The 13,883-nt window shown below is 39.3% G+C and overlaps 2 protein-coding genes and 1 non-coding gene across 4 annotated transcripts in view; 2 read left to right on the top strand and 1 right to left on the bottom strand.

The window, feature by feature from the left end:
* Positions 1–4,100, top strand: part of adamtsl3 (ADAMTS-like 3) — a 62,310-nt gene extending 58,210 nt beyond the window's left edge. Inside the window, exons 21-25 of one of the 2 annotated variants that reach the window (XM_008435860.2) lie at positions 21–132; positions 1,037–1,250; positions 1,333–1,442; positions 1,530–1,750; positions 3,982–4,100. In XM_008435860.2, coding sequence (XP_008434082.1) covers positions 21–132; positions 1,037–1,250; positions 1,333–1,442; positions 1,530–1,750; positions 3,982–4,088 — 764 coding nt within the window. In that variant the 3' untranslated portion in view covers positions 4,089–4,100. Of the gene's footprint in view, positions 1–20; positions 133–1,036; positions 1,251–1,332; positions 1,443–1,529; positions 1,751–3,978 lie in introns of both variants that reach the window. The other variant, XM_008435859.2, reaches the window with a different exon arrangement.
* A 2,451-nt stretch (positions 4,101–6,551) lies between these two features.
* Positions 6,552–13,757, top strand: LOC103480708 (NACHT, LRR and PYD domains-containing protein 12-like). Its single transcript, XM_008435863.2, has 6 exons — positions 6,552–6,871; positions 8,019–9,732; positions 10,512–10,595; positions 10,752–10,835; positions 11,712–11,789; positions 11,873–13,757. The coding sequence occupies exons 1-6, from the start codon at positions 6,574–6,576 to the stop codon at positions 12,189–12,191; spliced, it is 2,577 nt and encodes an 858-aa protein (XP_008434085.1). The 5' UTR covers positions 6,552–6,573; the 3' UTR covers positions 12,192–13,757.
* Positions 13,179–13,252, bottom strand: trnai-aau (transfer RNA isoleucine (anticodon AAU)). Its single transcript has one exon. It is a non-coding gene; the product is annotated as a tRNA-Ile (tRNA).
* Positions 13,758–13,883: the final 126 nt, after the last annotated feature.

Here is a 13,883-nt window from a genome sequence, read left to right as displayed (position 1 = left end):
CCGTTTAATTATTTGTCCAGGTAGCAAAGAAAGAAGCTGTTTCAGTGGCAACAACACTGACCAACCTTGTGTTGAGAGGACAAACAGCAGCCAGTCAGGCGGCCTTTGCAGAGGACAAGGCTGCCCCCTCAGGTCGGTTACTGTTACTACATGCTTGATTGACTTTCTTGTCAATTTAATTCACCTCAGTTTTGTTAAGTGCTTTACTCTTCAATTGAATTCAGTCGGTTCAATATAAGTTAGTTCAGCTCATTTCAGTTCAATTTAATTTCTTTAGGCTAAATGTCTATATGATGGATTGACTCTGAAGAAATCAAATTTGTTTCAGTTCAGTTCAAAATGATTTCCTTTCAGTTCACTTCACCTCATGTCATTATTTTAATTTAAATCAGTTCATTTTAATTCAGTTCAGTTAGTCAAATTCAGGTAAGTTCAAATAGTTGATAGCGCCGTCAGTGCAGTCCAGTTCATTTCAAATGAATTCAGTGTAGTTCAGTTCAGTTAAATCCAATTTAGTTTAGCTCATTTCAGTTCCATTCATTTCTCATTGATTAACTTTAATACATTTCTAATCAATTCAATTCAACCCAGTGCACTTCAGTTTGCTTTAATGCAATTCAGTTTAGTTCAGTTACTCTTAACTTCAATTTTTCAGTTAAATCAAATCAAATCAAATTAGATTTTATTTGTATGGCACATTTCAGCAGCAAGGCATTTCAAAGTGCTTCACATCATTACAAACACAGAGTCAGTTCAACATAAATATCATAAAGCACCACAAGTGAAGCTTTTCTAGACTTAATCACATATTGAGATCCAGAGCCAATTACATACAGTCCAGCTCTGTCAAAATTATACAGCAATGATGTAATAGAGAAGGTACAGTTTGTTAAGCACGTGGTTTTCTAGGTAGAAAATATTATGTTTACTCTTCATTTGTTTTCTTTGTGCATATAAACATATACTTGGGACAAATGAAAAAAATAAAAAAAAGGAGACGTACAAACAATCTGTAAATTTTCTATTTTCCTTCCAGCTTGGCTAGATGGGGAGTGGAAACATGGGCGCCGTGCTCTGCCTCCTGCGGTGGGGGATCGCAGACTAGACGTGTTCGTTGCATGATGGGTCCCGAGGGCCGTTTAAGAGAAGTACAAACCAGGCAGTGCCTTGGAAAAGGGAAGAAACCATCCAGTAGCAGGTTATGCAACATTTTGCCCTGTGCCAGATGGATCACAAGTTCCTGGGGACTAGTGAGTTTTCCCATGTAGCACATCTTTTCTTTGTTAGTTTCCAAGAAAGTTGCCAAAAAATTTCAATCTTACGTAATTTCAGTGTCACGGCCGGTGTGTGGGTCCCAGTTTGGCTACGCAGCATCGGCACGCTCACTGCAAAGATACAAACGGTACCAAAGTTTCCTACAGGATGTGTCAAGGTTTCAGGAGGTAAACGGGGTTCAGGTTACAAGCCTCTGTTCACTTAGAACCGATTTTAATCAAACAGAAAGTAACGCCTCGTATCTATCGCTTCAGGCCCAGCTCGGTGAGAAACTGCTCCACAGATGCGTGCTTCCTTTACTGGTACGTGGGGCCGTGGACACAGTGCACAGCCTCCTGCGGCCGACACGGTTTCCAGTCCCGTCAGGTGACCTGCAGACACCGTCGAACGGGCAGGACGACGCGGGATCACCACTGCATGTGGAGACCTCGGCCTTCCAGCTGGCAGCGCTGCAACATGCTGTCTTGTGGCAGAGGTGAGATTTTTTTCTTTTTTTACTTTGAATGCTAACACGCTGTGAAATATTTTAGAGTAATTTTCTCAGTTTAAAATGTAGTTCAAAGTCATTTTAAATGGTCAAATATAAAAACAAATGGCGTGACGAATGGCAGTGTGGGATTTGAAGCTGTTAAAATGTTTAAAGCAGATGCAAGCAGACCGAACCTCGCCTTTGTTTCCGTGGACCCTAACTCGTCATTCAATCTATGATTCCACAAATGATCTCCTCTGGTTCTCTTTGGAAATCAGATATTGAATATCATTGCTGCTCTGCAATTTATCTCCAAATCAGACCACATCTTCTGTGTGTTTAGCTTACTTTCCTGTCATAAATTCAGTAAAAGACACATTTCCCCATTTTTAACCGTCCTTTGAGCTGACAACATTGGTTGATGCAAGTTCATAATCAAAATGTTTGCCTTTTTTCTCATGATTTATTGTCGCACCTTCTCAAAAGTGGTTCACCGAATACTTTTGATGTTACGCTTATTTTCCATTACATCTATAGATAGTGAGCTTGTTGCTAAACATACGTCACATTTTTCAGTGTTTTTGTTACTAAACTGTCCAAAAATGTATGAAAAAATTCAAGCTTTCCTTGTTTTTTCTTTTTTTTTTATAGGTTGTTTTTTTTCTTTAGTTTTTCTGTGGAATTTCGACATTACACTGTTGGAGGGGTGAAGGGTTCCCCTTTAGATTCTCACTGAGAATATAAAGCGTGGTACGGATGCCCCACTAACCGCAACGCGAGAAGAAAGAGTTTGCAAACCATGTTTATGACTCTGAATATCACTTCTGCGGTTAGTTTAGGGAACTCTTGCATAACAAAGCCAACTTTGTGAAACTCCTACAATCATTTAATGTTTCAAAATCACATATGTTGGCATTTACAGTTCCTGTCAGAAGTTTGTATACATTTCTGACAGGAACTGTAAATGCCAATGTATGTTGTGTTCAGAAGAGACGTCTGAACTTCAGGGCCTTGAAATAATGGATTTGAACCAAATACTCTCAATGGATTTTGCAAACAACTGGTTGTGTATGAGTTTCTCCAGTCACTTCAACCAAATGCTTTTCATAGCCACCAACAAACATCTAGGAAATTATTGAGTAGCTTTTTGCTGTTGATTTGTTGCAGTAACTTTCGTTAGAAACACAGTCTTTACATTTCTCAGAGTTAGCTACGAGCTAACTCTGAAAAATTAGCTAACAGCTAACTTTTCAGAGTTATCTGAAACTCTGAAAAGTTAGCTGACTAGATCTTCAGCTGGCAAGATCAAAGGCAGTTGAAGTAGATCAAGTGGCTTTGATCTACTTCAAAGCCAGTTTTGATGTGTTTTGGTTATAATTGTCCTCTGGGTTTCAGACATTTATTTTCTGATTTGAGTTCAAGTTGTAATTTTTCCCTCCACTTAGTGCAATTTATGCTGGTGGCAAAGCTTTCCCTCATCATCACACTGCCACTGTACTTCAAACATGCAGTACTGCTGGTCTCTGTGGCCTAATAGCTCGATGTTTGTCTTGGTTTCCTCAGAGGGGCATTTGTCCATTTAGGTAGCTGGAAATTTCAGTCAAGCTTGAAAATTTTGATAGTTTTACGTTGAGGTCAAACTTTCTTCCCCCCAGTAGAGGACACTGGTGTTCCAACAGTTTCCCTCTTCAAAGCAGACTTGAGTTTTTCCGATTCTTGGATTTTTCTGAACACCCACATCAGCTTCCTTTCTTGTTTGGGGAAAGTTTGGGTCAGATTGAAACTTGGATTCTGTTGGATGATTAGACATTTTGGTGTTAAGCTTTGTGTTATTCTCCCACCTGTTGCTGCTCAGTATTTGATCCTTTCTTTTTCAATCATTCTTGGCTGTTTTCCATTGTTCCATGGTTTCTCTTCCTGCTTGTGGCCACCTGCAAGGCTTTGTTACAAAATGTATCTGCTTCTGCTTCCCAGAAGCAACAATTCTGACAAAATCTATTGTTGGATTAGATAAAAGAGATTTATGATAGGCTGTTATGTAGAAATATAAAATGCAGTTTCAAGATGATTACTTCACCCTTTTACTGGAAAAAAATCACTCAAAACGACCTGGCTCTAGCGGCTGAAGCTGTACGTAAACTTCTGATTGACACCGAACACACCAACTTAAGTCTTTCCTGCTGCTCCTGATTTCGTAATGACGAGCAATAATTGTTTTCCGCTGCGTATTCCAGCAGAGGAGTGCCGTGACAGCACGAGGTACTGCGAGAGGGTCCGCCAGCTGGAGCTCTGCCCGCTGCAGCAATTCAAGAGCCGCTGCTGCCACTCCTGCAGGAAAACCTGAGGGACGCGGGGGACGAGGCGGGACGAGGCGTGTGGAGAGCTCGGACAGATCGGGAGGGATTGGATTGGTCCTAAAAATGGCAGGAACTTGACACCCACAGCCGTTTCTTCTGTGGTCCGTCTCAGATGAGAGTTGCTGAGTGGGTGAGGAATGTTTGTCTCAAGCCCAGAGTGGGGATGACTATACCTCCTTGAGGATGTCATGTGCTTGGTTTGAACTTGAGAGCTTACGAAAGACTGAAGCCTTAAATGAAAGCTTCAGTTTCAATTCTTCCTATTTTTTATTTATTTTTATTTTTTTTATGGTAAAGTTCACACTAACAGATTTCCTTCAAAGTTGTGCAAACCTGAGATGAGTTACCACTGTGAAAAATAGCAATAGGAGATGATAAGAAAGAGGAACTACAGACAGTGATGCACTGACTAATAACACGCCCACCCAGTGATTAGACTGCTGTCAGTTTAGGGATTTTATTACTGCACCAAAGACAAGCAATGGAAATACAGCTGATTTTATACAAACAGACAACCAATTTTCACACAAGGGGTCTTTATATTTAACTTTTTATATTACCTCACTGCCAAGAATTACCAGCAAACCCATTAGCTTACTTATTAGCTTAAGTAGTATGCCATCTTGTCAACTTAATAAAATGGAAGTAAAGCAAATATACGACAATGTAATTAGTTTCAGCCATCTGTGAATGAAATTTTAACCCTTTCTGTCTTTTTGGTTGACCATCTGTTAGCAGGATTTCAAGTGAATCCTGTAAAAATAGAAAGTAGAGAGCAATAAAAAGAAAGTGATCCCCTGCAGAGTTTTGCACTAAGGGCTGTACATGATGGGGCTTAAGCGAACAAATGTTTTTCTGAGACAAAATACTCATATTTTTGCACTATTAACTCGTCAAAGTCCTTGTTAAAAACATGGCTTGCAAAGTTTTTTTTTGTCTTCTTTATTTTGTTCTTAGAGTAAAACTGTTTATATGTTTTTGTAATATTTCATGAAAAGTTGTTCAAAATGTCCCTCTAACCACTAAAGTGTTGCGTCTAAACATAGAAATTCCCTTCATACATCGCCCTCCCTGTTTATTGGGTACGTCGGAAAAGACGTGAAATTTAGCTGAAAAAAAAAACAACAACAAAAATCCGGCTTTTAATTTGAGCACTTTTTTTTTTTCTGTTTTGAAATCAAGGTGTTTGAGAAAATCACTAGGCGGCACCCATATCAATTTAAAAAAAAGTTTTTGAAGCATTTTTTAAGTGTCAACTTTGGGTTTATTTATGTGTCTAGGTAGTTTTTAAATAACAGCCAAATATTTCCTGTCTCTCTGAAGTACAAAAATGACAATACTTCTATCTGTTCAAAATGGGTAAAGGCAAGGAAAAAAAAAAGTTTCCTTTGATCACAGTAAGAAAACATCTCAGAAAAACAAATGACTGCCACTCGGATCATGTCTACATCAAATAATCAGAGCAATAAACGAACAAACGGTTTGAATTTACACGTTGCACTTCTTCAACTGGAGTGCTAATAAATGCGAAGGGTGCCGTGTCTCGTACAAACAAGTTAACGGATTTCACTATTTCTGAAAAGTACCTAGCATTTGTGAACTCTTTAATCAGGTGTCACTTTTAATTTGTGGACATTTGGAAACGACGTCACACTGACATGTCGATAATGTGAAGTGTTGCTGGTTATTACTAGTGGGAACTTGTAGGAACTGTTCATAGTTAACCACAGTTTCATAGAAGTTGTTGATAAGCAGGGTTTGCACTTTTAGCTTTGTGGATACAAAATGAGTCATCATTTACGGCGGGGGGGTGGAGGGCCTCAGCAGGAACTGCTGGGTCATCGAATGAGGTGTGGATATTTTTTTTATGTAACAAGAGAAAAACGTCACTATATGTTGCTCATGGTCTTAAGTTATGTACATATTTTTGTTGTTCATTTTTCTTTATTATTATTATTTATTTTCATGAGTTTTCATCTACATTTTTTTTTCTGGGTTGGTGTTTTATGACGTTGATTTATTCCCACTGATTGTATTCTTGTGCATGCAGGGGGAACCTCTGCTGGTGACTCTTTGTGTTACTTATGATTTTGTTGCGAAATAAAGCGAAATACGTTCCTTTTTAAAACTTTGAGTGCGTGTGTCTCTCTCTAACAATAAAAATCTTGTCTGATGAGTTTGAGTGAATTTTAAAGCAGAACAAGTTTTAAGTGGCTTACCTGGAGCCCTGATCCAAAACAGATCAACTTTTAACAACAAAAATCACGGAAACCGGAATAAGCAGGTCTTTCGACATATTTCTGTCATTGTTTTCACATTCATTATGTCAGAGGTACTTCTGCTTCCTATTTCTGCTGTTTAAAATATGCAGCCATCTCTCTCTCTCAGACATTAGAGGAAATATCAACACACCAGCTTCAGCTTCATCAGAAATAGCAACCGTCAGATGATTAGAACTGGGCTGTCCCGCGGATGCTTTTCACATCAGCGATGGTGGAAAAGCGGTGTCTGACTGCGGTGAGAGTGCTGCGTGTTTCCCTGGTGGATGAACTGGAAGGACAGATCGACTCCCTGTTGGAGGAGCTGGTGGATCAGAAAGCGTTCACTCGGGATGACCGGGAGGAAGTGCTGTGTCAGCCGGGGCCCCGGGCCAGGGTCCGGAAGGTGTTGGATATCCTGGAGTGCAAAGGGGAGGAAGCAGCGAAAGTTTTCTTGTCTGTTAGAAGTAATCAGCGGCTCTCCAAGGATGCGCCTCAAGTTCCATCCTCAGGTTTGGGGAATAAGTTTTTAACTGGGAAAATGTGAAGCGATATGATATACAAAGATTTTTCTGAGTTTTTAAAAAGCTGAAATGTAGCTTTACTTTACCTTTATTTAAATATAATTAACATGGGATGCATGCACTAAAGCTGCTATTTATTACCTCATGTGGTTAGCCTTCATTTTTGTTTTCTGTAAAAGAAAACATGCTGACTGTATATTTAGAAAAGGAAACTAACAGATTTCACTGTACTATTGTTCACTTGTTTGGTTGATACCCTTTCAGGTCCAAATCGGTTGTTAGTAAATAACAAATAAAATAAAATAGCTGGTAAAACATCAGCAATCACATACCATTTACACAATTTCTTGTGGCTTTACACGGTTCTTTTAATTAACTTTTCAACTCATCTTAATTTTTAAAAACTTGCTTTAACTCAGCCTCGTTTTCTTTCTTATCACCAGTTATTCTCCACATTAACGTTTTCATCCAAGTCAAAGCAAAGCTTGTACTTTGTCACGTTAACAGTATAGCATAATAAATTAAAATATTATTGAAAAGCTCATTTATTTCAGTAGCTCAATTAAAGGGAAATAGATGAAGTACACACAGACTGAAGTTTTTAAGCCTTCATTTTTTGTTAATTATGGCAGGGTTTCGGTACAGTGATACCGAAACTGTATCACTGATAAGAAAATAAAAATCTGATAAAACCTGCGTCTGTGTGAAGATGTTAATACAAGTGTGTTAATTAGTTTTGCTCTAAATGTGCTGGACCGAGAGGAGCAAAAATATCAGAGCTGGAATTTTATATTTTGTGACTGCAGAATTACTGAAGGTGTGAACATGGTTTTGTGTCTGTGAGTGATGAGTCATTTGGATGTGGATTTATTTGTTTTGTTTCAAGTGGGGCAAAACTGTAGATGTAAGGTTTTTTTAAAACTGTGACTTGAACATAATTTGTCTACTTACAAATTTCAAGAGGCGAAAATGTTTTGTTTTTCTTAAAGACTGAAAGCTGAATATATTATTGCAAAACTCATAAGAGTTTTCTCTGTGACTTTACAATCTCTAATACTTTTTGCACCAAATATACCTCCGTATCGATTAATCAAATTTACGATTCACCTTTTTTTTCCTTTTTTTGCCACTGCAGAGTACAAGAAGATGCAACAAAAGCACAAAGACGTCCTGAGGCGCAGGAGTGAGAGCATGCTTTTCTACAACAGCAGGCACGGAGACAAAATCCTCTTTTCCGAACATTACGTCAACCTCCTATTAGTGGACGGACACCAGGCCTTAGAGATTAAGAGACACGAGGTGCTGGCTTTTGGACAAAAGAGATTGTCTCTGCAGCATAAATCAGGGCTGCAAAGGAAAATTGCACCAGCTGAACTGTTTTTGAGAGCAAACGAAAAACGTCCAATAAAGAAAGTGCTGGTGACGGGGGTGGCGGGAATCGGCAAAACGGTTCTGGTGCAGAAAATTCTCTTTGACTTTGGGCAGAACAAGGACCACCTGGGATTTGACTTTGTTATCCACATGAGCTTCAGAGATTTAAATCTTATTGACAAACCCACAAACTTCAGAGAGTTGGTACTTCGTAAGAACAGGCACCTCTCTAAAGTACTGGACTGCATCTTAGCTAACGATGACAAACTTCTAATTATTCTGGATGGGTTTGACGAGTTCCGACACTACAGGAGCTGCGACGTTGACGTATTCGTGTCCGAGCCAGAGGAGGATGCAGAGGTGAATGAAATTTTGGGGAGTTTGTTGCAGGGTGAGCTGCTACCCAAAGCCTCTGTCATGCTCACAAGCCGGCCTACGGCTATCAACCACATCCCTGTCAGATGCATCGATCGCTATGTGCTCATTGCCGGATTCTCCATAAATGAAGTTCAGGACTTCTTCCTGAGGTATTTCCAGGATGCTGCTGTGGCTGACAGAATGTTTTCAACGGTGTCAGCAAATGAACTAATGCTGACACTGTGCTATATTCCTGCCTTCTGCTCCATTGTGTGCTGCATCCTCAATGAGACCAAAGAGCTCTGTGGGGAAAGCCCAAAGACCATGACGGACATTTATGTGCAATATCTGGTGGCCTTGCTCCGTTCTCACACCCAGTCAAGAACGAAGACGGGTCCTGAAGACCAAGGAGCAAAAACCAACCAGCAGCTGTCTGATATTGTGTTAAAGCTGGGTCGACTTGCCTTTAAGAAGCTAATGGAGCATCAAACGCTCTTCTACAGCAGCGACCAAGATGTGGCCGGGCTAGAGGGATGCAGCCTGGTTAGTACCTTCCTTGACACGACAGTTGCTCAAGAGCCCGGCTGCACTGAAGAGGTTTTCTCCTTTGCCCACCTCACTGTTCAGGAGTTCTTTGCTGCTCTTTACTGCGCTGTGACGGATCAACCGTTGCCTGATGCAATGCAGAGCAGTGACAACCAAAACAATGGACACTTGGACCTCTTCAGCCGCTTCCTGTCTGGAATCCTCTCAGATCGGAATTCCAATTTCCTGTCGAGACAAGTGGGACTTGACTGCCGGGAGGAAAAAGTAGAGCTGTACCGTCAGAAGATCACAACAGATCTCGCAGTTCTTTGTGAGAACGGAGCCCATATTCTGAACTGCTTACATTGTTTGTTTGAGCAACAGGACTCCTCAATGACCCTGCCAGCTCTCCCAGAATTACTTAGAGTAAATGTCAGCGACGAAACTCTCGCTCAAATGGACCATAATGCCATAAAGTATTTCCTAGCCCTCACAGAAGGTAAAATACTATCAGAACTGGATCTTACAGGAACTGGAGTGAACTGTGACTCTCTGAGCGAGATTCAACCATTTCTGCATAGATGTCAGAGACTGTGGTGAGTGCCAGGTGACATTCAGCTCACCTGCAACTACTGCAGGTGTTGAAAATGCATCTTCTGCCCAGCGTGACGTTTTCCCCGTTTTGTCCCAGAAACCTGTTGAATTTATTTTCATCCCCCTTTTTTTCTGACTCAGTTATTGGTACTACAGTGTGTAATTCATAGTCAGTATAAATTGAGCTCCACTAGGAAGGACTCGGAGTCTTGTTAGCGAGTAAGAATTAGCATAAAGATAAAGGAACACAGCTGAAAGGTCACGAAAACCAAAGTGTTTTTGGGAAAGTTCAATGCAAAGTTGGCTTATTGAACAATATCCTGAGCTGTGGGCAGAGCAACTAATACTTGTGCGTACAAACATTGCCTCTGCGGAAGAGAAGCAAGAAGAAAGTTATACAGGAGACATGGCAGAACTCAGAAGAAACATAAATCAGACTTATTAAATTACCACTGATGACTGCACTAGATGTTGTTAAGGGTAACCAGAGAAAAGGGGGCACAATAAAAAAACATATCCCACTTTTTCTATTTTTGGTCATAAAACCTTTTGACTACCATTTTCCTTCCGTTCTCCTTCCATTTCACATGCTATATTTTCTTTCGATTTGACACATAAAGTTCCAATACAATACGTTAAAGTTTGTGGTTGCAACGTGAAAAAGTGAAAAGGTTTAATGGGTGAGAATGTTTTTTTTTTCTTTACAAGGCATTAGATTTACTTCCACGTGCCAAAACATGTGCACTTGCTGCTCCACTAATGAGCTCTCTTTATTCCAAAGGCTTGGAGAAAATAATTTAGACATGGACGCGGTTCAGGTCGTTGCAGACGTGGTGAAGGTCTCGGAAAACCTCACCCACCTCGGGTAAGATTTCATTCATCCGGACACGGCTAGCTGCTACACCTGAATTCATTTTCTTAGAATTTCAAACAGCAACCACTAGCAAAAGCTTTTCTGACTGAATTAATTCATCAACAGGGTCTCACTCATACAATGTCCCTCGTTCTGTTCTTTTTTCAGGCTTGGATGGACAAACATCGGTGACGAAGAACTGCAAGCTCTTTGCACTGCGATTCGGGTGAAAAAAAGGGTTCAAGAATTGTGGTAAGGCAAAACTTGTAGTGTTGACACATAATACTATGTAAAGCATTTTAGAGAAGTGAAAGCAGATCAACAGAATGAGAAATATCCTGTTGCATGTGGTATAACAGCTTGTTTTCCCTTAACTTCTCTTTTTTTCCAGTCAAATTAAAATATTGAATATTCTCACAAATTTTGTATATTTTTTTTTAGTAGCCAAAAGAGACGCAGAGAAAAGGGAACAGAATCTGCACGTTGATTCATGTACCTACTGACCTATTTAAAACTTCATGTAGCTAACAGTGCCTTGCAAAAGTTTTCAGACATCTTTAATTTTAAATTTTTTTTAATTTTTTATTTTTATATTTTACTGTATTTCATTGCGATTTGAAGTGATAGACCAGCACAAAGTGGAGCATAAATGTGACATGGAAGGAAAATTTACATGGTTTTCAAAATTTTCTGAAAACTGTCCTTGCCTGACCTGTAAATTTAGGCAGAATCCTGATATGTTTCAGTTTTCAGATAATGAAACAAATAGTACGTGGTTTTTTTGTGTGTTTTTTTTAGAATATTATTTATAACTTAACCCTGCTTTAAATTTCTCCACCAGAACAGCTGGATTATCCTGAGATTAAATTACACCCGGGTGGATTCTCTTTACTAATCGGGTGATATTATTGCACTGGATTTTATTTAGGGGTATCGGGGCCTATTTGGGCACAATATCGTTTTCAGTTTTTATTTGAAGGAAAAAATGGAAAACTATGAATCATGCAATAAATACTTTGTGTTGGTTTATCATTTTAAAAAAATCACAGTGACACACACTGCTATAATATGAAAAAACTTCACGTAAAGGTGTATGAATACCTATGAATTAATCATTTGTTCCCACAGGATGGAAGGCAACCGAATTAGTCACAGAGGTCTGCTGTCACTCGCTGATTTGACGCCTGATCCACTGCAAATAATTGTGTAAGTAAGCTTAAAATCTGTTTTTTTTTTTCAATGTACAGAACTCTAAAGCTTTTTTCTTTTATTTCCTCTTCTTCTTTCAGGGTCATATGGAACAACCTGTACGAGTCCGACTCGGAGAGTCTGTGCAGCCAGGAGAGCATCACAGTAAATTTTACAGATGAACAACTGTGGCAAGAGTGGGGGGAATGGGTTTTTAGGCGCTGCCAGGTCAGCAGCAATGAGAAGCTAGCGACGGTACTCCACAAAGTTTGCAACATGTCAAATGACTGGCTGGAGCTCCACTGGGCAAAGACCTTCTACAGTCAACTGTCGCAGCTTATCAAGAGCCGGATAGAGAGCTGCACGGAGGAGGATATGCGCAAGAAACTCCAACACTTTGACAATCTTTTAAATCTCTGAGATCGTTTTAGTTCCGGCTAATTGTTTCATGAAAGACTAAAGAATGAAAATGAATGGTACACGGGACGACGTCATTACTTTCTCTTTTAATGATTAACACTAGACCACAAATTTTTGTGTGCCAAAATGACCCAGATAGGAGTGGAGCAATACCCAATCACAATGGAAAGTTTCCCAGATTATAAAATTGTTTAAACAAATACACACCAAAAATCCCCTAAGTGTTTAGAAAGAAACACCACCGAAGCAAAGCCATGTGGAAAAGTAAGCGCATCCTTGCTACTTTCATGGGATTAAGAATGAAAAGTAGCAATTAGGTAATAACACACATTTCATTTTCCTGTGATCAGCCAGTATAAATGCCTCTATACATGTAGTCCCAGATTAGATTCAGCAAGCTTCAGTAAGTATAAAAAATGTTAAAAGTTCAACGCAACGTAATAAGAAAAAGTCAGAACAAGTTAGGACTTATTTGGAGGGATTGTTAGGAGGAAAAATGTTTTAAAAGATTTCAGTACTGTCATGTTGGTTTTCAAAGTTGCATCTGAATGACTCACAAAACCTGAGTCACAGAACCAAATTTAGAGAAAACCATACACATTATATGATGAAACGCCTTATACCAACTGCCAAGTGTTATGGCTTAAAATTATCATATGATCAAAAATAAGCCCATCTGTCAATACGTGACCTAAGCTGGGGTATGCAAGGAAAGAAGTGGTGTTGAAAGAAAAAAATCACAATGACGTTACAGACTTTATAAAATGACAACTTCAGGTCACTGCTGCTAAAGCTGTACTCATTTTTTTACAAGCAACTTTGACATTTTGACTTTAGGGAGGTGAGCGAGATATTATGCCTGAGCAACGTAATTTTTGATTGAGGGGAAGGATTATATGCATCATTTATAGGCCAACCAAACCAGAGGGAGGACACGCACTACATTCAGAGATACCTCAATGGAAAAGTATTTCCATAAAAAGGTTGTGGCCCGTACGGGGATCGAACCCGCGACCTTGGCGTTATTAGCACCACGCTCTAACCAACTGAGCTAACCGGCCTTATGTATCTAGGTCGCCCCTGACATAAATATATATATACCTGCTGATATAGGCGTTCCTGGGTTGGTGTTCTATTTTGTTGTTTATTGTTTCGGCGCCAGACACCCAGCAGGATCGTTTTTTTCAATGCTGTTTTCCAAATATCGACATTTCTCTGACAGTAACAGCACCTCTGCTCCCGCTCCATTGACCGGATGTGCTTTTGCTTATTTTCCAAATTAAATCAAAGACTGTAGGGAAAGTTATGTGAATACATTATTTTCGTTGTTTTTGACCATAACCTGTCATATTTCATACATGGGTGCCTCTAAGAAGTTTTCAAATGGGTGACCAAAAGATGGCCACTAATATTGGCTTGGGATATTTAAACCAAAAGCCATGAGTAAAATTTATTTTTGCCGTCATCAAATACACTATTTTAATGGTTTGTTTAAGGTGTGAAACTTTGACTTTATTTCACGAAACATGAAATACGTTGAACGGTATTTCATGTTTCGTCTTATTTTTTTATTTTTTCTTTCTACTATTTGTTATTTTATTATATGTATTTATTTATTTATTCATTTATTTATTTATTTATTCTTGTCATGTACATCATTATTTAATAAAATTGTTGCAACCACCCGGGATA

Source organism: Poecilia reticulata, linkage group LG18 (assembly GCF_000633615.1).
Source record: "Poecilia reticulata strain Guanapo linkage group LG18, Guppy_female_1.0+MT, whole genome shotgun sequence".
NCBI lineage: Eukaryota > Metazoa > Chordata > Actinopteri > Cyprinodontiformes > Poeciliidae > Poecilia > Poecilia reticulata.
This window is presented reverse-complemented; position numbering and strand designations above follow the sequence as displayed.

Excerpts from the sequence above, each read along its gene's own strand:
- LOC103480708 (XM_008435863.2), top strand. The coding sequence starts at position 6,574 with ATGCTTTTCACATCAGCGATGGTGGAAAAGCGGTGTCTGACTGCGGTG. Across the intron at positions 6,872-8,018 it reads GCCTCAAGTTCCATCCTCAG|AGTACAAGAAGATGCAACAA; the intron begins GTTTGGGGAATA and ends TTGCCACTGCAG. Across the intron at positions 10,836-11,711 it reads AAAAGGGTTCAAGAATTGTG|GATGGAAGGCAACCGAATTA; the intron begins GTAAGGCAAAAC and ends TTGTTCCCACAG.